This window comes from Telopea speciosissima, chromosome 4, assembly GCF_018873765.1.
Source record: "Telopea speciosissima isolate NSW1024214 ecotype Mountain lineage chromosome 4, Tspe_v1, whole genome shotgun sequence".
Lineage (NCBI taxonomy): Eukaryota > Viridiplantae > Streptophyta > Magnoliopsida > Proteales > Proteaceae > Telopea > Telopea speciosissima.
Window position 1 is genome coordinate 49,983,056 of NC_057919.1, and position 26,203 is coordinate 50,009,258.

The 26,203-nt window shown below is 39.5% G+C and overlaps 1 protein-coding gene across 1 annotated transcript; it reads left to right on the plus strand.

Annotated features, from left to right (window-relative positions):
- Window positions 1-918: 918 nt before the first annotated feature.
- Window positions 919-25,990, plus strand: LOC122657664 (GATA transcription factor 28-like). Its single transcript, XM_043852436.1, has 5 exons — window positions 919-923; window positions 6,740-6,868; window positions 21,848-21,953; window positions 25,543-25,614; window positions 25,774-25,990. The coding sequence occupies exons 2-5, from the start codon at window positions 6,741-6,743 to the stop codon at window positions 25,840-25,842; spliced, it is 375 nt and encodes a 124-aa protein (XP_043708371.1). The 5' UTR covers window positions 919-923; window position 6,740; the 3' UTR covers window positions 25,843-25,990.
- Window positions 25,991-26,203: the final 213 nt, after the last annotated feature.

The window sequence follows — 26,203 nt, forward strand, 5'->3', positions numbered from 1 at the left end:
GTGTTGCTCCTCCAATAGACAGTGGTTCTTCCTCCAGTGAGCGCTCCAAGCAAATCCCAGATGCTCTCAAATTCTTCAGCATAGATCTAGGGTTTCACAAACCCTAACTCTTAAACATAGATGAGAGAAACTAGAAGAAGAAGAAGAGATCTCAAAGAGGGAGAGAGAGACCAAAACGCAGAAGAGGGGGCTAGGCAAAAACGTGGAGCACTGCCCCCCTCCTGCGTTTTCTGATCCTTTTATAGTTCTAGGGTTTTAATTAAACCCTGGATGGATTACTTTAATCCCAGTGAGAGTCTGTCTCTCTCTCTCAGTTTGGCAGCTCTGTTTAAACTCAAAGTGCTTCTAAAAGGGGAAGAAGCAGAATCTAATAGGGAAAGTATTAATTATCTACTTTATTTAATTATTAATGGATAATTACAATTAGCACCAATTCCATTAATTAAATAAAGAGCCAATTAAATTAGCAAATTCCAAATAACTCCCTATATGATAACTATTATCATATACAACCCCCCACTAATCAACACCATCATTATGGAATCTAGGGCACGTACACATGTACTGCCAAACCCCAATCCATAGTACAAGTCCATATACGAGTGTCTGTGCATCTGATCGGGTCCCGCAAAACTCGATAAAATACTTTGTTCAAATAATTATAAATAATGTATCGTTTTATGTAAAATAGATTTTTGCAAAACCATTTCCAAAACGGTACTGGATCCAGATTCTGATCCGACCATGCACAGACAGTCTCTATCTTGGTGTTCCCCAATCGGGCAGTGGTGACCGTGTTGGATAACTCCTTCACTCACAAAGTGTTCACGTATTCCCAGAACACCGGCTTTGACTTGCTTGAGTCTCAGTCATTGATGAACCAAAGAATGCGATTACACTTTGCAGTGACAGGGTTCCCTTAGGTATAGGGTGTCAGTAACACATGTCTATCCCTTCCTACATCTGGCAGTAATACATGAGGGAATCGACAAAGTAGATTCTTTGCCAATGCACACATCAAACATGTGAGCACTCGCATTCGTACCCTGACATCACATATCTAGGCATACCCAATGCGACGACCATATGATAAGGGTGCCCAGCCCAAACCCTAGTCGCGACTACCATTTTAAGTATAACTTACGGACACATAATGCTCAAAAAATTTATATCGCATGTGACAATATTAAACAAGAATGTATAAATGTTCAATACAAAGGTGAATCGGGTTGAACCGGACCGAACCGGGTTTGATGGACACACACTAGTCCAACACTTTCCACATCGTCTCAGTGTTTTCCTTAAAATCCCAATTTCCTTGTTTGACCACCTTATCAGTAAATGAGTTCAAAGAATCGCCTTTTAAGCCCCACTACCTTATCTTAGGGTAAATAGGTTCCCCAATCTTATGTTTCTGCGTAATGAGGCAAATATCCAGAACCACCAATCTATGTTGGGTGGTTAGGCTCTCCCAGGTATAACCTTACAGTCCTTACAAAGCAGTTTTTCTGACTTTCTTGTTAAGAAAAAATCTATTTGGCTGATATGCTGCCCACTTTTGTAGGTTACTGTATGCTCCTCTCTCTTCTAAAAAAAAGTGTTTACAATGGATAAATCACAAGTCACAACAAAGTCTAAAACTGAGATCCCTTCCTCATTCCTCTCTCCAAAACTATAGCCTCCATGTACACCTTCATTAGCCTCTACTGTCTCTCCCTACATGACCATTAAGTTCACCCTGTATACTAATCTTTTCCCCTTGACTTTAACCTTGTACTGATCTATCCATGTGTTCCCAAAATTGTAACTTACTACTTTCATCCAATCCTACTTGAGGTGCGTATGCGCTAATTATATTGACAACCTCTTTCTCCAACACAAGCTTGATGGATATAATTCTATTTCCGAATCTTAACATCCTCCACATCATTCTTAAGATCTTTATCCCCTATGCCTACTCCACTTCTATTCCTTTGATCTCTTGTATGCCAAAGTTTGAAGTCGTCCAACACCGTTGCTTTTTCCCCCTTCCATTTAGCCTCTTGAATACATGCAATATTATTCCTCCTCTTCGTAACATCTATCAATATTAGGCTCTTACTTGTTAAGGATCCAATATTCCAGGGATGTTTTAATATAAAAATCAGAAATTACATGTAGACCCTTGGGTACACAACTTAAGACTAGAGTTAAGTGTACTGTACACAAGGACAGAAAACTAAAAGACCATTACAATAATGCCCCTACAGAACCAACACCAACTTAACACTCCCCCTCAAGCTCGAGCATAGATATCACCCATGTCTTGCTTGGAACACCCTTGGAGAAATATATTTTGAAACAAGGTTTTGGTAAATAAGTCTCCCAGTTGATTACAAGAACTGACGAATGGAGTAGAAATCAACTTTTTCATCACTGCATCCCGAACAAAATGGCAGTCCATTTCAATGTTTAGTCCTCTCATTAAAGACAGGATTACTAGCTATATAAATAGCAGCTTGATTATCACAAAACATTTCCTTAGGCTTGCTGATTAGAAACCAAAGCTCTTGAGCAAAAGACTTAGGCCACATCAACTCAGCTGCAGTGTGACCATAGCTCTATGCAGCTTTAGCACTAGACCGAGCCACCATAGTTTGCTTTTTACTCCTCCATGGAACTAGATTACCTCCAACAGATGTACAGTAGCTTGTAGTAGATCTCCGATCACCATCAACACTAGTCCAATCCATATCAGAGTAGCCAACAATATTGGTGTGACCATTACAACGATAAATCAGACCTTTCTTTGGAGCACCCTTAAAGATACTTCAGTATACGGCAAACTGCCTCCCAATGAGCTTGCTTGGGTTTCTAGGAATTTACTATTCACACCAACAACAAGGGATATATCAGGTCAAGTAACAGTGAGATATATAAGTTATCGACTTATCTCCGATACTGATGTTTGTCTTCAAATTTCGTGTCATCAGACGCTCTTAAGTTTGACATGAGGGTCCATGGGAGTATCTATTGACTTAAAGCCTAACATTCCTTTCTCACTAAGAAGGTCAAGAATGTACTTCCGTTTAGACAAACTAAGCCCTTTCTCGCTTCAAATAACCTCAATGGCAAAAAAATATCTGAGAGCGCCCAAATCTTTCATCTGAGTGTTGCTTAAGTCAGACTTAACCAGTTCCATCCCAGACAATCATTACCAGAGACAATAATATCATCAATATAGATGCCAACACAATAACTTTAGAGTATCAACGTCGAATAAATGGTTAGTGATCTGAGAAACATTGAGAAAAACGACATCTAACAACTCTGCAGAACTTGTCAAACCATGCTCTCGGGGGGACTGTTTTAACCCATAAATAGCTTTGTTCATCCTACAATTTTTTTGTGCACTCTGCCCTTGTGTAACATACCCAAGAGGTTGCTCCATATAAACCTCCTTATACAAATCTAAATACAAGAAGACATTCTTGATGTCTAGCTGAAAAAGTGGCCAATTAAGATTAACAGCCAAAGAGATTAAAGCACTCACAGTATTCAGATGAGCAACAAGAGAGTTCTCAAAATAGTCAACACCATAGGTTTGAGTATAGCCCTTAGCGACCAAACGAGCTTTGATTTGGCTCTACAATTGCCCGACAGATTAAGGTTTTGGCAAGAACAAGAAAAATGTGATCTTCCACATCAAACGAACATGATCAGTTCATAAAAAGTATTCACAATGACGTTTGTGACTTGTCAGAGGAGGGGAATAACCACATCATCAAACAAAACCTGTAGATTGTCAAACCCTTATGCGCATGGAGAGAAAACCCTATGCATAAAGGCCAAAATAACAAACCCTAACCAAGATAAGGGTTTCTTCAGATAAAAAGTATTCCTCCTCCAATAACTTCAATAGTAATGATGGAACCCTAGTTGTGCATGTTCAAGAAACTAGGGTTCTAACAGACAGAAAACAGCATAGGAGGCTGTACACCAAAAATTAGGGAAAAACCCTAACCACACTCAGAATAGGAACCAAGAAGGATTCCCAGATACTGAAATCAAAGCTCTGATACCATGTGACAATAACAAATCTGAATCAGCACCTGGTCATAAGAAAGAGAGAAGAGAAGTCGGGGAGAAGAGGAAGAGAAGACGAGAGAGGCTGAGAGAATACTATCCATGGTTTGAGAGAATGGCAGAACACTCACACCATGGGTGGGGAAAAGTTTATATATTAATATATAAAGCAAAAATTACAAATAAACCCCTGGGTCCACAACTTAAGACTAGACTCAAGTGTATTTTACACTTGAGGACAAAAAACTAAATGATCATTACAATAAAACCCCTACAGAACCGACACCAACTTAACACTGTTCACGTGAGCTTAGTGTGGGCCCCATGAGGACAGATTGCATGGAAAGGAATGTGAGCTGCCAAGATTATTTTGGAGTTACTAATTACTTTTAGTTTCTATTTTCATGTAATAGCTTCTTTTAGTCTCCATTTCCATGTAATAGCTACTTAGTGAACACGTTAGGTTAAGTCGGAGTTTCTATTCTAGTAACCTTTTGTTTCCGTTGTGTTAGTTTCACGATTTTGGTTGTTTGATAAAGTTTTCTCCATGAGAGTGAGTGTGCTGTGGTGAACAACCAAGGCGGTGAAGCTTTGGAGGGAGGGTAAGCCCAACCACAGGCCATAGGTGGTGAAGCTTATTGGTCATATCTTCTTCTGTACTTCTCCTCTTTGTTTCTTTCTTCCATTGATTGTCAGTTTTTCCCAGCAGGTAATCCCCTAATACCCTGACCATCTTCTAGGATTTTTCTCACTGGTACTTTGAATCTTATTTAATATTCTATCACAGCTATCTTCCATTGTGGTCTTCTGCAGGTTTCCAAGTACGTAGTCCCCTACGTTTTCTGTTCATCACTATTTTTCTTCTGTTTTGATTGGCATTTGACAGCCCACAATCTCTAGGGTTGTATTAGTTTTCTTCTGTCTTTTCCATCCATCTCTTACTGTTCTAACCATTGTTTGTCACTGTTTACATACTGATTTGCAGGTCTGAGTTTTCTGTTCTGCTGTGTTTCTAATTCTTGCAACAGGGATTCAAACTGGCATTCTAGTCAATCCCGACCTTGGATCGACCTATATCATAATTTGAGGATCATCAGACCTACAGATTAGGATTTATTTCTGTTTTCTTTAGTTACTAAATTCTGTTGTTCTTAAGTTTCTATTTTCTGCTGTACTTCATTACAGCAGATCCAACCATCGGATCTGCTTGTTCTTTGGAGGGATTAACTATCCTAGTAAGGGGTTTAATTGATCCAAATCTCATCCCTATCTTACTGTTGGATCCTGAATTTCTTGTTCCTTGGAGGGATTAACTATCCTAGTAGGGGGTTTAATTGATCCAAATCTCATCCCTATCTTACTGTTGGATCCTGAATTTTTGACTCTCTATATTCTGCCATATTGTGTAATTACTTGGATTGCTGTGTTTCTATCCTATGGGTATTGTGTTCTTTTAATCTTGTCTACCCTAAAACACATCATCCAGTCCTGCAATTTGAACAGGTTTCTCTATTGAATCTCACAGTAGAATATGTCTGAATCTCACAGAACCATGCTCTGTCTCTCATAGAACAAGGAAGCAAAACTTTTCTGAAACTCAAAATCATGGGGGATTGTGTAGCCCCTGAACTTTATTTATAGAACTAAGTGACAATAGAATTAGGAAATTCTCCATCCACAAGTTTAGGAAAATCCTATTACAACTTTCGTAAGAAAATAGAAATAAACCACCGAATTTCGTATAGGCCTCAAATCCCTCATATCTGGGTTTATAGAATTGGCCATTGCAATAGAAAACCCAAGAATAGTAAGCCCATGACCCATATAAATCATAGGGGACTTGAAATTGTCCAACTTGAACCAATCTTGAACCACAGGTTTAGTTTGACCTAGAAAACTGAACCACAACAACAATTCAGCCATATCCCAACTAAATGGGGTCGGCTACATGGATCCCAGTAGAAACAAAAAACTAGTAATAAGAAGTAGAAGAAGGAGATCACAGCAAAGACAAACTCTAGGGCATTGACCCAACTTAGCTACGAAGCGCATCATAGATGCTCAACATTCTGCTCTTGTCCTCGAGAGAGGCGTGTAATACAACAACAGTGTCCCAACAACAAAGACCAACTAAAAGGGGTCGGCCACGTGGATCTTCGCTCTCCAATCAGCTCTATTTGAAGTCATAGAGTGAGTGAGGCCTAAGCTAAGCATGTCTTTCTTCATCACTTCTCCTATGATTATCTTAGGACTGCCTCTGGCTCTTTTGGTTCCCTCAATTTGAATCAGGTCGCTCCTTCGGACTGGAGCATCTGAAGGGCTCCGTTGAACATGGCCATGCCACCTCAAGCGATTCTCTCTAAGTTTATCATGGATTGGAGCTACTCCCAGCGCAGCTCTACCTGGAAAACTGAACCAAACCCCAAAAAAAAGGCTCTTCCTTTTTAGCTGGTATTTTGCATCAAACACTCATTTACAGACACTTGCCACTTATTTTTTATCTGCTATTCTTTAGTTGGGATTTAGCTTTACTTTCTTTATTCTTCTTCTTTAAATTTGTCCCTTGGTGGGTTGACTAAGCTCTGTAGATGCTGTCGCAATATGTCACTTAAAGTACATTGTTTTGGGCCTTTTTTTCTCTCTATTTATAATTATGATTGGTTTCTTGTTAAAGGATGCAAAGGAACAAAGGCCAATTCACATCTTCAAAGATGAATCGTGATGATTCTTCATCGGCTATAAAAAACTGGGATGGTAATGAGTACTGGAGTTCAGACGGTAATGGACCTCAACAAGCAACTACGTAAGTTTACATGTTTTTCCCATTAGGATATTTCATTCATCACTTTCCAGGGATTTTTAATTTTTATTCTGCAGATATGCATAATACATCTATTGTTTTTGTATAGTAGAATTGACTGTTATTTTTAAAAACCATACTCTTGGATGCTTATATGATACCTCTGCTTCAACTGTTGTCTTTTTTTTCTTTTTTCTGTTTTTTCATACTGTGTCTGACACTTCGCTCATGTAATGAAATTGACCATTTCTTGTAATAAGTCATCCACTGTCCACACTGACCATTTCGCACTTGTTTCAGTACTTTTTATTTTCCTGCAGTTGGATAGACTCATAGAAGACCAGTATCTCAGTGTGAATCCATGGAAGAAACTTAATGAATGCTTTAGAAGGGATGTGAGTTTTACATCCTGAGTTTGTGCAGTGAAAATGTTGAAAGAGAACCATTGTCATGGTTGTTACATTCTTCCATGTCTGTGCCTTCACATTTGTGTATATAAGATTCAAATCAGTTATCCTTAGACCAACTAATATATGAGTAATGTGGCTACATACACGTACATAGTCATAGACATTGATATGTATCATAATATTTACTGTAATGCATATTTCTTATAATCTACATTGCTGTAGAATATGTCCATTTCCAGATCTATATTTTCTTGTATTTTTTCAGACATCTATATTGATATTTGCAAGTGAGCTTGTGTTGTCAAATACTATGCAACGATGTTTGAGAGAACTGATCTTGAGTTTATTTGAAGTCACATCATGATTTGTTCCTTCACATTATTAATAAATTATCATAAAGGCGAAGCCCAAAATATATAGATGGTAGAAATAACACACTGTTGTAATTTGGGTTCAAGGGTAGTATTTCTGAATAGGGGTATTATTGTCCTTGTGCTCATTCTAGAATGTTCTCCTATCTATTATAAATAAGAGGGCTGTGAACATTAATTTCACATGCCATTCCCTCATTATTTCCGCATGGGTTCAGAGCTGGGATCCACATTGGGATTCCAACCCTAATGCGTATACGCAACCCTAGAACCCCATCCCCTCTCTCTCTCTTTCTCTTCCTCGGTTTTTGAACCAGCGCCACCAGCGCTCCGCCTCCACCTCCGCCCTCTTCCTCGCAGCTTCTCCCCTCTCGCCGCAAGCACCCCCTCCGCCTCCGCCTCCCACTAGCCCTTTTTCACCGGCGATTACCGCCAGCGCTTCTTGCCGCCGCTTCTGGTACTTGCTGCCGGCTTTGTTCTCTTTCCCTTGGTGGTGAGTTGACTCCCACCAAGGGCTTTCTCTGTGGGTGACATGCTTTAAATCCCTTTGCCTGGGATTTTTGTTGATGATCTTATGGGATCCTGGTTGTGAAGGTTGAGTTGTTTTGTGGGCATCTTCTTCTTCAACAGCACTATGGAGTCAGAAATTTCTACTGCTTCCACGGGAACTGATGGAACAATCTCTCGTGAGCTTCTTCCATTCCCTGCAATTAAATGGGATGAATTATCATATGTGGTCGTGGTCTTGCTTTATGGCTATTGGTTCCTGTGGTCTCTCTGGTTTTATCATAGGAACAACTGTGATGCCTGTTGATGCTGGTACTGCCCAAGGTAAGTGGATGACATCCAATTTCTGTGTGATGTCTTATCTCATTAATTCCATGGATCCCGAGATTGCCAGTGGGTACCTTCTTCTTGATACTACTGCCAAGATTTGGAAGACAGCAAAAGATACCTACTCTAAAATGGGTAATACTACCCAATGTTATGAGCTTCGTCAGAAAATTCATGCCACCAAGCAACGGGAACTATCTCTTTCACAATATTATTCTAAATTGAGAGGTATATGGTAACAACTTGATTTTTATGGGCCATTTATTGCTGTCTGTGATGTGGATGCTACAACCTTCAAGAAGTGGGAAGAAGGTCTTCGAGTCTTTGATTTTCTTGATGGCCTCAATATGGAGTATGACCATATCAGGATGCATGTCTTGAATAGAGAGCCTTTCCCTACACTGGAACAGGCATATGCTATAGTTCAATCTGAGGAAGGGCGTCGTACTGTCATGGTTCATCCTGTGTCCCAAGAGCGCTCCGCCTTGTTTAGTAGCCCACAACAACCTTCCCATGGGACTCCTTCTCGCCCTGCCAGTGATCGGTCCACTACTGATCATCCTCCCCTGAAATGTGATTTTTGTGGAAAGGAATGACATACTAGAGAGTGATGTTGGAAACTTCATGGGCGTCCTAATGATACCAGAGGACGTGGTCAGGGTCGCTCTACTTCCAGGGCACATTGAACTTCTTCTAAGGAGAGCACTACAGAGCAGCCCCTTTCCCATGAGGAATTTAATCAGCACTTGGGGCATCTTATTCTGCTGGACACCTCCTTTGTTTCCACACCTTCAGCTGCATTGGCTACCTCTATGCCAAGAGCTTCCACTTCCACTACTACCACTCCATCTTCTTCTACACCAGGTATTTCTAGTGGCAATTTTACATCAGTTATGTCCAATTCTTGGATTAACTCTGGTGCCAACGATCACATGACAGGTTCTTCTCAATTTTTGTAATTTTCTCCTGTTTCTGGTTCCCATAAAGTTAGGATCGCTGATGGTCTCTTTCTTCTGATTCTGGGAAGGGCACCATTAAGTATACTCCTTTAAATCTTTCTTCAGTTTTACATGTACCTAAATTTACTACTAATTTATTGTCAATTAGTAGTCTTACTCGTGATCTCAACTGCAAAGTAACTTTTTTCCCCACTCATTGTCTTTTTCAGGATTTGAAAATGGATCATATGATTGGCAGTGGTAAAGTGGTTGGTGGGCTCTATTGCTGGATGGTTCCTCTTCAGCATCTGCTTTGACTTCCCAGACTTTTACTTTTGGCTCCTCGGCTTTTGCATTGGTCGAACTCCATTGGTGGCATCGTCGGCTTGGTCACCCTCCTTTGCCCGTTTTAGCTGCTTTATTTCCCAGTTTAGTTAAAAGTTGTAAGTCTCCTACTCTTTCTTGTGATGCTTGCATTTTTGCCAAGCAAACTCGTGTTGTTTATCCTATTTCTGATAATAGAAGTTTACATCCTTTCAGTTTAATTCATTTTGATGGGGCCTTGCCCGTTGTGTTTCTACTTTTGGTTTTCGATGGTTTGTTACATTTATTGATTGCTTTAGTCGCACCACATCGGTTTATCTTATGCACAAAAAAAGTGATGTTTTTTCTTGTTTAAAATTATTTCATAAAATGATTGAAACTCAGTTTGATGCCCGTGTGAAAATCCTGCGTTCTGATAATGGGAGAGTATATGGAGTCTTCTTTTCAAACCTATCTCTCTTCCCATGGGATAATTCACCAAACTTCTTGTGTTGATACCCCTGCCCAAAATGGTGTAGCTGAAAGAAAAAACCGCCATTTCTTGGAAGTAGTTTGGTCTCTTATGTGTACTATGGCTGTTCCTCCCCAATTTTGGGGTGATGCCATTCTTTCAGCCACCTATCTCATTAACCGTCTGCCCTCTCAAATTCTTGATGCCCGATGCCCGCTGCCCGCTTGATGTTCTCTTGGGATCTTCTTTCATTGTTCCTCCCAAGGTCTTTGGTTATGTAGTCTCTGCTCGCAATCATAATGTTCATGGGGAATTTGATCCTAAGGGACTACGTTGTATTTTCTTGGGTTATTCTACTACTCGGAAGGGTTATAAATGTTATCATCCTCCTACATGCAGGTTGTTGGTTACCATGGATGTTATTTTTCGGGAGTTAGAGGCCTATTTTCATACTCCTAGTCCTCTTTAGAGGAGTCTATTAGTGAAGAGGACTTGATTATGCCACTGGATGTGTATGCCCTTGTAGTGGATGATCCATCCATTGAACTTGAGGATGGTATAACAGGGCAAGAACAAGAGCAAATTGCAATCCAGGGGGAGCCCAACACTTTGAAGACCTTTTCTAGGGGAACTTGGCATAAAAAGACAACGGCAACCACTACAATAACAACAAACTCAGCCTTATCCCAACTTAATGGGGTCGGCTACATGGATTCAAACAAAACAAAATAGAGAAAAACAGAGTTATACTAAAAAAAAAGGTGAAGAAAAGATGGGAGAAGAGGGATGGGGAAAGAGATGAGAAATGACAAAAGAAAAAAGATAAATGGACGATGGAAAATAAATAGAAAGATGAAAGATAGTAAGAGGAAATAGGCACAACCCAACACATCAGGATAATCTCAGCTAAATGGGGTATTGGGGTCTGCGACATGGATCATTGCCCTTCAATAGGCTCTGTTCGAGGTCATACTTGGGACCAGACCTAGACTATGCATTTCCTTCCTTACCACTTCTCCTATGGTTATTTTAGGTCTGCCCCTAGCTCTTTTAGCTCCTTCAACCAGAATCATATCACTCCTCCTTATTGCGGGGTCCCTAGGCCTCCGTTGAATATGATCATACCACCTTAAATGACTCTCTCGGAGCTTGTCATTGATCGGGGCAACTACCAAGTTCGCTCTTATATGTTCATTTTGTACTCTATCCTTGTTTTTTCATACACCCATCTTAACATCCTCATCTCTGCAACATGAAGCTTATCAATATGACACTTCTTAACTACCCAACATTCTGCCCCATACATCATGGCCGGACGAACAATAGTCCTATAGAACTTTCCTTTAAGCTTTAGAGGAATACGTCGGTCACACAGCACTCCGGACTTACCTCTCTACTTCATTCATCCCACTTTAGTTCTCTGTGAAACATCATCCTCTGTGTCACCCTCTTTATTTATGATTGATCCCAGATATCTAAAATAGTCACATTGTGGTATCTCTTTTCCTCAATTCACACCATATCAGTATCCATCAAAGTGTGACTAAAATTACACATCATATACTCCGTCTTCGTTCTACTAATCTTAAAGCCTCTTGTTTCCAAGGTTGACCTCCAAAGCTCTATCTTGGAGTTAATCCTTTCTTTTGACTCATCCACCAAAATGATATCATCATGAAGAGCATACACCATGGGACCTCATCTTGAATGCTCATGGTTATATCATCCATGATAAGCACAAAATTTTAAGGACTTAAGGCTGAACCCTGATGTAATCCAAATGTAATTGGGAATTCCTTGCCTTTACCTCCCACAAATCTCACACTAGTCACCACGTCCTCATACATAAATCTTTAATGACATCCACAAATTTACTTGACACCCCCCTCTTTACTAGAACATGTTGGATCAGATCTATAGGGACTCGGTTATAGACTTTTTCCAGGTCGATAAAGACCATATGGAGATCCTTCTTGCTATCTCTATATCTTTCCATAAGCCTCCTCAATAAATAGATAGCTTCTGTTGTGGATCTACTTGGCATAAAACCAAATTGGTTCATCGAGATATGAGTCTGTCTTCCCAAACAGGTTTCAATAACCTTCTCCCATAGTTTCATAGTGTGACTCATTAGCTTTATGCTTCTATAGTTATTACAGTTTTGGATATCACCTTTGTTTTTGTAGATCGGGACTATAATGCTTCTTCTCCACTCATTTGGCATCTTCCTTGTGCTCAAAATCCTGTTAAACAGGTTGGATAACCAATAAACCCCACAACCTCTTAAGGTTTTCCAAACTTCAATTGGAATCTCGTTTAGACCTGGTGTTTTTCCTGCTTTCTTTTTTTAAAGGTTTCATTAACTTCCGCCATAGTAACCTTTCGAACATAGCTATGGCGTGTGTTGTCTTATTGAATAATATAATCATCTGAGGCATTTCTACTTGACCTATATCCATTTAGTAGGTTACAAATATACTCGTCCCATCCCTTCACAATGTCCTCATCCCTTACCAAAACTCTTCCATCATCGCCCTTTATATACCTCACCTGAATGAATTCTCTACTCTTCCTCTCTCTCATCTTAGCTAATCTTATATATAGCTTTTCCCCCTTCTTTTGTGTTTAGGTTGATGTAGCGGTCCTCATATTTCTTCGCCCTAACCATCCCCACAATCTTCCTAGCTTTGTTTCTGGCATCATTAGACATCTTTCTATCCTCTGTTTCTTTAGTCTTTTGCCAAGTCTTAAAACACACTTTCTGGTAAGCTTGCTTCTAATCCTAGTCTTGATCTCCCTATTGCAATTCGTAAGCCTAAGAGAATGTGTACTCAACTTCCCATTTCTAATGTTGTGTCATACAATTCTCTTTCCCCTTCTTTTTATACCTTTGTTTCCTCTTTAGCCTCTGTTTCTATTCCTAACACCTGGCAGGAGGCTTTAGCTTAGTCAAAGTGGAAAGATGCAATGCATGAGGAAATGAAGGCTCTGGGAAAGAATCTGACTTGGGAATTGGTGTCTGTTCCACTTGGGAAGAAACCTGTAGGCTGCAAATGGGTCTTTGTTGTTAAGCGGAAGGTTGTTGGATTTGTTGAGAGATACAAGGCTAGGCTGGTTGCCAGAGGCTTCACCTAGACTTATGGGATTGACTATCAGGAGACCTTCGCCCCAGTTGCAATTATAAATATAATGAGTATGATCATTTCTTGTGCTGTTAACCTTGGATGGGATCTTCAACAACTTGATGTAATGAATGCTTTCCTCCATGGAGATTTGGAGGAAGAGGTGTATATGGAGATTCCTCTTGGTTTTTCTATTCCAGAAACTCATGGGAAGGTATGTCATTTGAAGAAGGCATTGTATGGTTTAAAGCAGTCACCTAGAGCATGGTTTGAGCGTTTTCATAGAGCCATGGTGTCTTTTGGGTACAAACAGAGTAATGCATATCATACTCTATTCATCAAGAAGGTAGGACAACACACTACTGTTCTGATTGTCTATGTGGATAAGATAGTAATTACTAGAAGTGATATTGAGGAAATCAACAAACTCAAGATGTATCTGGCAACTGAGTTTGAGGTCAAAGATTTAGGGAAGCTTCGATACTTTCTTGGGATAGAGGTTGCCCATTCAGCCTAAGGCATCTCTCTTTCTCAGAGAAAGTACATTATTGATTTATTGACTGACATTGGAATGTTAGGTTGTAAGCCAGCTGATACGCCCTTGGAACCAAATACTCATTTGAAATGTAAGAAAGGAGAACCTGTTGATAAGGATGGTTATCAGAGGTTGGTGGGACGTTGAATATATTTATCCCACGCGGGCACACTCGACCAGATATAGCCTTCGCAGTGAATGTTGTCAGTCAGTATATGCATGATCCTTATACTTCACATCTTGAAGCTGCCTATAGGATTTTGCGATATTTGAAGTCTTCCTCTGGCAAGGGTATCCTCTTCACTCCTCATAAGCATCTTCAGGTTGAAGCTTTTACTAATGCCGATTGGATAGGGTGTCCTGATGACAGACGATCCACTTCAGGTTATTGCACCTTTGTTGGTGGTAATTTGGTTACTTGGAGGAGCAAAAATCAGGCACTTGTGGCCAGGTCTAGTGCTGAAGCTGAGTTTCGGGCTAAGGCCCATGGGATTTGTGAACTTCTTTGGCTCCAAGGTCTCCTCCTTGACTTACATATTCAGGTTGATCTTCCCATGAGCTTCTATTGTGACAGTAAATCAGCCATCAGCATTACACACAATCCAGTCCAACGTGATCGTACCAAACATGTTGAGATTGATCGTCACTTCATGAAGGAATAGCTGGAGCAGGGAACTATTTGTGTGCCTTTGTTCAGTCTAGTGAGTAGTTAACAGATATTTTTACTGAAGGGATTCTTAGTAAGTTTTTGTTCTATAGTTAGCAAGTTGGGCATGCTTGATATTTATGCACCAACTTGAGGGGGAGTGTTGTAATTGGGTTCAATGGTAGTACTTTTATAATAGGGTATTATTGTCCTTGTACTCATTCTGGAATGCTCTCCCATCTATTATAAATAAGAAAGTTGTGAACATTATTTTCACAAGCTATTCGCTCATTTTCCACACACAGATGGCTAACTCATAGGCAATAGAATCAACCAGTCTATGCCTGCTCTTGAATTAGTTCAAGGAAGCACTGATGCAAACACCAGTACCAAGATAGAATTTAGAGATTGATTTGCAACGCAGGATCATCAAAACAGAGAAATGGGGCTGAATATTCAGGAAACTGATAACTCAAAGTAGAGAAATCAGAATGGGCTGATTTTCTGGTTGAGTAACCTTCTCTACTAGCAGAATAGGATTACCAAATATCCCTGAAAACAGATTTCTAGATTGGCTTACCCAAAGTAATCCTATTGTAAGTAGGAAAACAGAGCAAAAGTGCTAGTTCTCATATGTTAGTTATTCTACCTCAGCAACTCAAAACAGAATTTTAGAGAATAGGTAACCATAAACTTAGGTCTAAAATTTGAACCAATTCTAAGCAGAACTCAGAGAGAGATAAGAGCTAGGAAGCAGGCTGAAACTGAAAAGGAAACAGTGGTGCTAATGGTTTCAGAAAAGAGTAGAAAACAAACCTGAAAGTTGAGCTAGTAAGAATTAGAAGATAGAAGGTATAGAATAGGGCAGAAATCCTCCTAATTTATGAAGAGAATCCACTCTTCGACTAGCACTGCTGGAAATCCATCCATGCACACTGTAAATAACAGTGAGTTAGGTGAAGAAAGGCTGCAATGGTTTGGGAGAACAATCATTCAGATTATTCTCCCTTCTTCACTATTATATATAGAATAGGGTAAAATTACAAAAGAGAGTAAAACCCCAAAATACCCTCACTAAACCAGTCTTGGTATTCTAACATACACCATTCGTCCACACAGCCAAATCTTGAAGAAGACATCAATATTATTACTCATTATTTCGTGGTCAGACTAGGACTCTAAAAATAAATCATAGACTTGGAACGAAATATGGATTCAAATTCCTAATGATTCTAGGACTTGATGTAACTTATTTATGACATAAGACCGACTTAAATAACCCCGCAAATTTTAACTAAATTAATCCTACTTGACTAGTCTTGTATCTCATATTCCTAGCTCCTTCCTTTGATTTATGCCCATTAGTGTAGCCTATTACAATGAAAACCCCTTAGACCAAAGGCCCAATAAATAAGTAGCTCAACCCAAGGTTTATTTCCCCTAACATATTCCCAGATCAATTATTTTATCTGCATCAACCTGTCCTCCTTGATGAGATGAGTCTCCAACGCTGCTCCCTGAAGTGGACCGGCAAATCACGATGTGGGAATCACCCTGATGCAGATTCAAGGTTTCAAAGGAAATATCACCAGAAAAGCAAAGGTGAGGCATGCGGCAGTAAGAGAAATAGGGCTTTTAAAACCCTGCAGTTGGTTCAACCAGCTCTGGTATTCCCTATTTTGGTTCAGTTTCAGTTTTTTACTAGTAATTGGAAACCTGATCTCAGACAATGACTCAGTAGGATTCCTGACTAATTTTTCTTTTCCTATTCTTGTCAGGAAAGGCCCTGATTGGCTATTAGTTTCTTAAGTCTAGTCTAATTCAATTTTATATTGTTGTAAAAGCATGTAAGGAGCTACAGCTCCCCCCGATTTTGAGTTGACAAGGATTTCTGCCTCTAATTCTGTGGTGATTCCAGTCCAGGCCTGTCATTGTGATTCCTTTGGTCATGTCCTTCTTTCTTCCTTTTATCTTCTTTTTTATTCAATTAAAAAAAAGGGTTCCTGCACACCAATTCTTTTCAGTTTCTGTTTCTTCTCCAAGTTCATTGTTATTCTATGTAGTTGGATCTTTTACTCTTTTCTTTGCTATTATGAACATCAGTGAAAGTTCTGAATCGATTTCTGATATCATGACTTTATTTTTTCTGCTGAATACTGTTTTTTCCTGTTCTGAGTGGGAATTCTGCCTAGATCAGAATCTAGCCACATCAGAATTCTATCTGGTTTTACAGATCCCTTCTTTGGGTATTAGTGACACTCGACCAAGGATTCCTGATCTTCAATTCTGTTTTCAACAACATATTGAATTTTTCCTAAAATTAAGGATCTCTTGAATTCTGTTATCTGATGGTCTTAATTTCTGCTGTTGATTAATATGTTATTTGAGCTCTAGTTGATCCCTGCATTGACTATCAATTATGGATATCGATTCTGCTGAGATTTTCCTATTTCAAGTGGGTCTGCTGATCTCCCAATCCAACCATTGGTTTCTCACCTGGTTTTGCGGAACTGTTTATCAGTCTAAATAGAAATCTTTGACCAAAATATCGGTCTCATTTGACCCTTCTATCTGCTGAAATCTTTTTTGCCCTGGTTCTTTTTTTTGAACCATTACTACAACAACAACAACTCAGCTTTATCCCAACTAAATGGGGTCGGCTACATGGATCCCAGTGGAAACAAAATAATTAATAAGATCCCCATTATTTGGTATTAAAGCTGAGCAAAGGCCTAAGCTAAGGATTCTGGAATTCTAAACCCTATCCTTAGGTGATTTAGATCCCCATTATATGGTATTAAAGCTGAAAATCCTTTTCCATACCATTAACCATGATGGCCAATATTGAGGTTATTCAGCAACTCTACTCCTATGAGGAAACTAGGGTAGACCTTGCCCATCTCACAGACCGGGTTGATCACCTCACCACACCACTAGTTTTGATAATCTCAACACTATTGTTACTTCTTTTTAGACTCTATTAACATTCCTACAAGCTTGCATTGATAGGCTGACGACACCTTCCGATATAGGAAAGAATCCAATTCAGTTTGGGGATTCTTCTAAGTCCATTTGTCAGCCTTCTACATTTGCTCATAGCCAACCTCCACCACCAACTTACATTCTTCCCAATCAGCGGGACATGAATTCTGTTGGAGGAAGTGTGGATTCACAACAGGGAGGCCCGTCTCACATTGCCCTACCACCACCACCACCACCACCATATGGAGCTAGTTGACCTCTTGGTGATCCTCCCTATGGAGCTGAAAGAGGGGCTAAGTTGGATTTTCTTGATTTCTACAGGGATAACAATCCGGAACAATATCTTGACTGGACTCATAGTTGGATATATTGTTCCAATGGTATGGTGTGACTGAGGCCAGGAAGCTGTTATTTGCTGAAGCCAAGGTGAAGGATTGAATCTGGTGGATCAAGTACCAGCATTAGAATAGGACTCAAGATATTTATTATTATTATTTTTTTTGGTGACTGGAGGGGTATCCGACTTTAGGCCGACTAAATCCCCCCCTGGGTTCATACATGACCCCCGCGCCACGTACGAACCGGGAGCTTCTGGACCCTAGTGAGCCTCAGGCGGGTGGCCCCAAGAAATTATGCAACGGTGAAGGTTTGATCATGAGACCTCGCTTCCTGAGGCAGAGTCTCATGTCCCCTCCAAGCCAGCTGCGCTAACCCCTTGAGGTTAGGACTCAAGATATTGGATTGGTCAACACTTGGACTGAAGTGAAGGAGGATCATGAGCCAAAGTTATTTTTTTTCCTACAGATTACAAGCAGCATATGAACCTTCACTTCTCATAGTTGACACCATGGAACTAAATCTCGGTTTCTTGTGAAACCGAGACAAGATGGTCATCGACTTTAAAAAATCCCATGTATCGACCCAACTCGACTAGTTTCGACATGTTTTGACCAAATTTCGACTATATTTTGCTAGTTTCGACTTGAACACCTATATAAGTGTCACTTATCCCCATCGAAACTTGAGGAAACCTGGATGGAAACCAGGACATACACTTATTTATGGCAGAGAAACCTGGATGGAAACCAGGACAAACTTTTTGTGCCTAATATACTTAAGATATTATTCGTAAATAAGAAAATACCCCCTGCTTGAATCCAATAAAAATAGTTAAAAAATAAAATTCCAAAAGGATAAAAAGTCAACCCCCCCAGTTCAAGAACAAAACTGGATTTTCGGTGGTAGCTGAAATTTCAACTTTCTAATGCTAGGGTTTTTCTAAAATCTAAAAATTTCATAAATCTTAATATGGTAAAACATTGCTAAAAAAAAGTGTAGTAAAATATTCATTTGTTTTGATGTCTAAAAAATTATTTTCATTCAGAGCGATTTTAAATAGCATTCGCACACGCCAAATTAAGTTTGGCCGGAACATAACTTCTTCAAAATAAATCAGATTTAAGCAATCTCGGATTTGTTGGAAAGGTTGAAGCACGTTGGCGTAGTATTTTGATTGCGTATCGCGCTAGGCGCTTATGGTTTTTGGCTTTGCTGGGAAAGGAGGAGGTGGGCTAAAAGCGCCAGGTCCGAAGCGAAGAAATTCTCTTTTTTTCTGCATTCTCAACAGGAATGCATCAACAAGGCTGCCCTTCTGTATAGATCTTCGTGGCATGAACTCAGAATTTCTTCGCTTCGGACCAGGAGCTTTTAGCCCACCTCCTCCTTTCCCAGCGAAGCCAAAAACCGTGAGCGCCTAGCGCAATACGCAATCAAAATACTGCGCCAACGCGCTTCAACCTTTCCAACAAATCCGAGATTGTTAAATCTGATTTGTATTAAAGGAGTTATGCTCCGGTCAAACTTAATTTGGTGTGCGTGAATGTTGTTTAAAATTGCTCTGAATGAAAATATTTTTTTAGACATAAAAACAAATGAATATTTTACCGCACTTTTTTTAGCAATGTTTTACCATATTAAGATTTATGAAATTTTTGGATTTTAGAAAAACCCCAGCATTAGAAATTTGAAACTTTCACCTACCGCCAAAAATCCAGTTTTGTTCTTGAACTGGGCGGGTTGACTTTTTATCCTTTTGGAATTTTATTTTTTAACTAATTTTATTGGATACAAATAGGGGGTATTTTCTTATTTATGAATAATATCTTAAGTAAATGATATTTGGCATAAATAAGTGTCTGTCCTGGTTTCCAGCCAATGTCCAAGAACAATATACACTATCAAACTTGGGTCAAAACCACAAGTAATGGTTCATGCATTGTGTTTAAAATGTAAAACATAAGCTTCAAAGCAAAAATCAGATCAACAAAACCATTTCTAGGCCTCGAAACCACTTCATTGAGTTGGCTGGGAAAAAATCCCTGGTTTCGACTATATCTTGGTTTCTGGCTGGTCGAAACCGAGTTCTTGAACCTTGGTTGAGACCAAACAATATAAGCGTTAAGGAGTATGTGGCAAAGTTCTACTACTTAGTCACTAGGCCTGTCTTTGAGTGGGACAGAGGAATTAGTTGCATAGTTTCATAATGGGTTGCACCCTCAGATCAGTATTGGATTGGGTTACAATAGACTGCCTATAATGGATGATGTTGTACAGGTAGCATATTAGATAGAAGAGAGCCTGAAGAAGCCTAACAATTGGAAAAGTTCCTTAGATACATTCTCTAAGAGTGATAGCTTGAGGCAACATCCTTCTCGCTAGGAGAAGACATTCAGTAAGCTCACAGGTTAACCTTCAGTTACCTTTACAGTTACAGGTAACAAGGGCAAGGCATCGATGGCTAGTAGCAACAACACAAATTGCTTCCATAGCAATGAGTTTGTGCATGTTGTCCAATTCTGCCCCACGAAGCAAACTACTAACCTTATAGTTGCAGCAGTTGAGGCAGATCCCAATACGGAGTTTTGTGAGCCTCTCTTCCATCTGATGTTGATGTTGAAGATGATGACGATGATATGGACTATGCTTATGAGCATGGCGAGATGTTACATAACTGAGAAGCAAATTAGAATTGAAGAAAAGATGGTAGCTTTGATGAATATTTGTAGCAGAAAATGGATATAGGAATTGAATACTGAGCATTAGATAACTGAAACAAAGTAAAGAGTTTCTGACCTGTTAAAAGATGCCTGTACCCATTTTTTCAAGAAAATTTTGGTTATTCTTTGGGTACTTGATATTAGAAAAAGATGTGAGGAAGAGGATTTACAGGTTGACTCAAAGAAGAGATACTTGTTTCTAACTCGTGTGTTGGATTTGATATAATTTTGTGATTCAAATCATGAAGCTTAAAATTCACAGGACTGCTGTGTGTTTTCCTTATCAAGAAGGGGTTGGAACCTATGATTCAGCTTGCTAGGTTTAGATTTTGATTTTCACTACACAATTTATTCGATTTTAGAAGGTTTTAAAACTTGGAACTGAACATGGGATTAGCCTCCATCGATTTGGATTCTAATTGGATCAGAAATGGTCTGGAATCACAGCTGAAATCGGAGGAAACCCTAGAAAATAAAATTGAGAAGCAAAGATTATCACAGATCTTTGAGTTTTTAGGAATTCTTAATTCTAAAGTCTTGTCAATCTAACTACAAGAGGTAAGTTTCATTGATTTATTTTCATCTGTTTTACTGACTTAAAATAAGGAAAAAAATGGTAAAAGTGAAGATCAAAGAACATTCATGGGTGTACCCAGGGCACAAGGCTCCGGACACTGCGGGGTATGGGGAAGGTCATAATGTATGCAGCCTTACCCCTGCTTTCGCAGAGAGGCTGTTTCCAGACTCGAGCCCTTGACCACTTGGTCACAATGGAGCAACCTTACCGTTGCATCAAGGCCTGCCCTCAATCAGATTAGAGGCAGCTGATTCTGATTTAAACCAGCCGATCATGTCAATTCGGATGTGAATCGGCGAATTCCAATTCTTTAAACCATGATTTTTGCTGCAGGTATTTTGATATGTTTCAACATTTACTACCATGCATCATGATATTTATTTAATTTTTGTCTAATAACCCTTTGGACCAATGGCTAGTGGTGCTTTTCATTGAGGGGAGGTCATTGATTACAATCTCTGAATTCGGACGTTGTGATGACTGCTATCTAATGAGCATATATATGTCTGATTCAAGAAGGATATACAAGTAGCTCTGCAGATAGTACTGGTTCATTTTCTTTCGGCATATATTTTGAGTGGCAACCGGATTTAGATTATTAATTTATCAATGGAATCCATGTGGTCTGAGCTATCCATTCCTAGCAGCATCATACTTTTACAATTTTTATGCCATATTCCATTGTTCTATGCTATGTCTGCTGCTTTATGCTAATTTTCCCTTAAAAATTTGCCAGCTGCCACCATTGTGGCATCAGTGAGAAATCTACTCCGATGATGCGGCGTGGGCCTAAAGGACCAAGGACTCTCTGCAATGCCTGTGGACTTATGTGGGCAAATAAGGTACATTGCAAGCTTGTTGCAACCCCTTTATGATGTCCTAGCATCTTTTCTATAACTGCAACTTATTTATGCATATGTACACTGTAAGATGTATGTTGCCATCTAGAATTTAACAGATGAAATTCATAATGGACAGAGCTGCTCTAGTCCGTACAGAATAATATGTAGCTTAAATGTCAACATATAATCATCTTTACATCTAGAGAGATAGTATCTCATAAATGCCTGATTTCTAATGTTGACTACTTGCTTCTGCTATATTTGTTTTATTCCTCTTTTTTTTTTGTGTTCTCAAAGGGGGGGGGGGGGTTGGACAGTTACTCTAGACTTGGACCTTATTCACTCTGGTGTGCCTACGGTAATGACCTTTTTTGGGTCAAGTGATCAACAGTGAGATGTAGATAAATAAAGATTTCCACATTACTAACTTTTAAAGTTTTTTTCATTGATGGATAAATAAATAAGGTAAATTAGTACCTAAAATTTCCAGAAATTGTGACTAAGGTACCCAATTTGTCATATATTATGTTTGAGGTACCTAAACTAGGATAACGCTAGTTAACTTAACCAACAAACTTTAAATTTCCAACTTTGCCCCTAGGTATGTAACACAGTTTGGTTTCCCATCCTGAGATGATCTGTCCTTCAAACAAAGCCAACGTCAGAGAAATTTCCAGCCAATTGTTCCTGGGGGATTGCAGTTGTGAGACGATCAAGTGAGCCCTCTCTCTCTCTCTCTCTCACGGTTACCTTCCCCCTTCCCCTCTTCCAGTCTGTCTGGATCTCCCCATTGCTGAGATACTCCCAGATCACCCCCACCATCTGCTCCCTCCCTACATCACATGAACCCTGCAATATCCCCTCTCCAGTTCTCTCTTCCTCTCCCTGCAACTCTCTCTCTTCCACCGTTGTCCCTGGCAACTTTCTCTCTCTTCCACCCCTGCAAGGACTCAGATGATCTCCTACTTGACATCTTGCTTGAAATGCTTCAACAGAGTAGCACTGGGATGAAAGATTGTCAGGACATCTTTGACATTACTGGTGAGAGTGTTGAGTAGTCAAACCCGAAAGGGTATATTTGTCTTTTTAATTCTTAAGTTGTTTAGTCGGCTATGTGGGTTTTAGTCCCACAACGCCTATTTGTATTTCTGTCCTCTCTTTTCAATATTATAAATAGAAGAGCTTGGGGTGATCATTACTCACTCAAGCATTACATCCATCATGGTCTGTTAACAGAGAGCAAGCAGTTTACATGGAGCTGCATTAACCAACAGCTCTACATCATAAGTATGTTTGCTTAAGTAAGAAATCTCGAGTGATATACTGTGGATATCGACTAAAAGAGGAGGTCCGAAATTCACCTAGTCCCAGTTACAAGTTTTTTGAGGCCTAAAGAGGATGTCAAGCACATCTAAAGGGTTGTGGGGAACACAGGTAAACAGATCAAGAAATTGATAGCGGCAGCATGAAGAGAAATGGAGTTCAACACATTCATCAATCCCAATCCCACAGACATGAAGCATCCAAACTACTAGAAGGGAATCACAAAGTAAAGTGTCTCAACAGTCACTAATTGGAATAAAATGGAAAGAGAACTGTATCAGCATTACAAAGTTCAAGATATCACCTCAACAAGGCTTTGGATCTGAACAACTCTTTTGTCTACAGTTGGTTGAGTAGGAGAAGATACACCAGAAGGTTAGGACTGAAGGTCACCTCTTCTCTCCTGAAATGGTCCTATTGTTTGATTAAAATGTATATATAATTGCCAGAACCCAGTTTGTTGCTGAGAAAACCGACTGGGTGGGACTTTTTCAGCTTCCAAACCTCATAAAGGCAAAAACAAAAATGGGAAGTAGAGATTAAAACATTGGACAGAAGTATGATAGCAGGGATCCATGCCTTCATAGACCATGGTAGTGACCTGGCATTCATGCAGGACGATGAAGGTGGGTGAAGTGAGACATGCCCTCTCTTTCTCTGTTCTTCAGCTTCTTTTCTTTCTCGGTCTCATCATTAAGCTTCAGACCTTCCTTGGTTGCAGAGACAAGCTTCTTCCCATCATACTCCTTCAGTTGCCGCACCTTAACTGCAGTGCCCAATACCTCCTTTCCAACTTTTTCTAGGGTTAGCCCCTTCTCATCCCTGACTACAGTACCTGCAGAACAATGGAGATTTCAATATACAAGACAAAAGTTAATGAAAAAGGGTATGTTACAGATATAGATATGGAATTTTAAGATTATAAATTGTTTGCTTTCTTTCGAGGCAAAGTTCTAATGTCGTAGCTGTAAACCATAGATGTTGTTTGAAACTCTAGACACACTACATCAGTGGCCAATCCACTACCTCCAGTCGAGATAGCAATGTCATCTAATAGTGGCTCTTGCATTCTCCGAAGGCAGGAGTTTTATTAGCAGCTTCCTTTAGCACACCCTTGAGTTTGTTCCTAATTATTGGAGCCAGAGCTTCCTGTTCAATACCCTCTGCAATTATCACAATTCGGTACTTGTCCTTTACTGCACCATCCAGTATTGTAAACAACTCCTTCAGGTTTGTGATTTTTTTTTTCCAACCAAAAGCAACTGCAAGAAAGAGTCGATGCCCTCTAATTTCGTTATAAGACAGAATAACACACTGCAACAATACCAAAACCCTACGTTGCAGTTTTGGAATTCCACTGACATCTTTTGCCTATCTGCAACAAAGTAAGAAGACATGTATTCACGGTCAAATTGCATTCCTTCTACAATCTGCAGGCTGTTCTCAGTAGATTTCCCTTTCTCGATGGTGTGACTACACCCTTCCAACTCGTTTAAGAGCATCTGCAATCATGCTTCCTACCACATAATATTCTCAGCACTAAATGTAGCTGCATCTGCAAGCTGATGATCTTTCAAATGTAATGCTGTGAACCTCTGGCTGTCAAGTACAACCAACATGAGATAATTCTGGAGCTTATGCTCAATATTGAAGATCCAAACTTTTCTTTTTGGAATTTGGACTAACTGCATCTCTTAATTATTCTAAGATTCTTTCCATGTCTTCAGGTACCTCTTAATCCATTTGAAATCTGGGATACTGGCTGATTTCCTTCTGCAAATGTTGCAAAGCTTGCATCCTTCCCTCTTTTACTATTCTCTGAGATCCACTGCAATCCCCTGGAAAAGTTCCACGGCCTTGGTTTCATATCTCAAGAAGATGCTTGAGATGGGAAGCTGAACAATGTACTGTTGTGACTTGCATACCTGGGGGTAAAGTTGGAAATTTGAAATAATATAGTGTAATTTACCCATAAAATAAGGATTGATTATTTTATTTACTTCAATTAGTAGAGTGTGGGGGGAGGGGGGGACTAAGCGATGGTAAGTCAAGGCAGTCAAAAAAAACCAGCATCAGTTGATTCATCTCTACATCATTTTGTTTTTCTTCCTAGTGATCAATGGTGGAGTTAATAGAGTAGCAATTTTTTGCTGGTAAAGGAATAGAGTAGCAAATTAACAATGAAGAAATAAAAAAATCTGCTAATTTGGGCCCCTTAATTGTCATTTTCCTCTCCTGTTTGTTATCTTAATCTTTTATTCCTCAGGGTACACTTAGGGACCTCTCAAAGGCTGCTCCCTTAGTTGTGCAGAATCCTTCATCAAACCAAAACGGGGAGGTAAGGAGTTCTATCTGATAGGTGACTTCCAAAAGTGCCATCATTGTAGCTTAATCCAAATTATTTATAGTTGAAAATATATTTTCTTATATTTGGTATTTTGCTGCTTGCTTGTTTTCTTTTTAACCTCCCCATCCCCAATTGAATTCTATTTCTCAGAATGAAGCAGTCGAGTCTGATCAGATGGTTCTTCCAAATGTTTCAAATGAGAACAATTCTTCCTCCTGACATCCTTCATGCCATCATAGGCCTCAGAGAGAATGTAATGGATTGAGTCATCTAGGGTAAGATTTCATGTGATCACCCCTTTAGAAAAGTTTAGGGCTTCAGCCACATTATATTACAACTTGACAACTTAGAACCAAAATAGTTTTATAGGATTTTCTTCCCTTGCAATGATCCAGTGCTATAATTTCATGATTGAATGGTTTACTAGCCCTTCACAATTTTAGAAATTCATATAATTTTATAGAAGAGATTCTCTGGTCAGATATAATATTAATACGAAATTGCATTGAACGCCCCGATTTAATGGCGACTTTTCCCGCCACCCTTAGCTGGCAAATTTTGAGTGACAATCAGCTACCCT

Coding starts and splice junctions, on each gene's coding strand:
- LOC122657664 (XM_043852436.1), top strand. CDS start 6,741: ATGCAAAGGAACAAAGGCCAATTCACATCTTCAAAGATGAATCGTGAT. Junction 6,869..21,847: donor GGACCTCAACAAGCAACTAC/GTAAGTTTACAT, acceptor AAAATTTGCCAG/CTGCCACCATTGTGGCATCA. Junction 25,615..25,773: donor CATCAAACCAAAACGGGGAG/GTAAGGAGTTCT, acceptor TCTATTTCTCAG/AATGAAGCAGTCGAGTCTGA.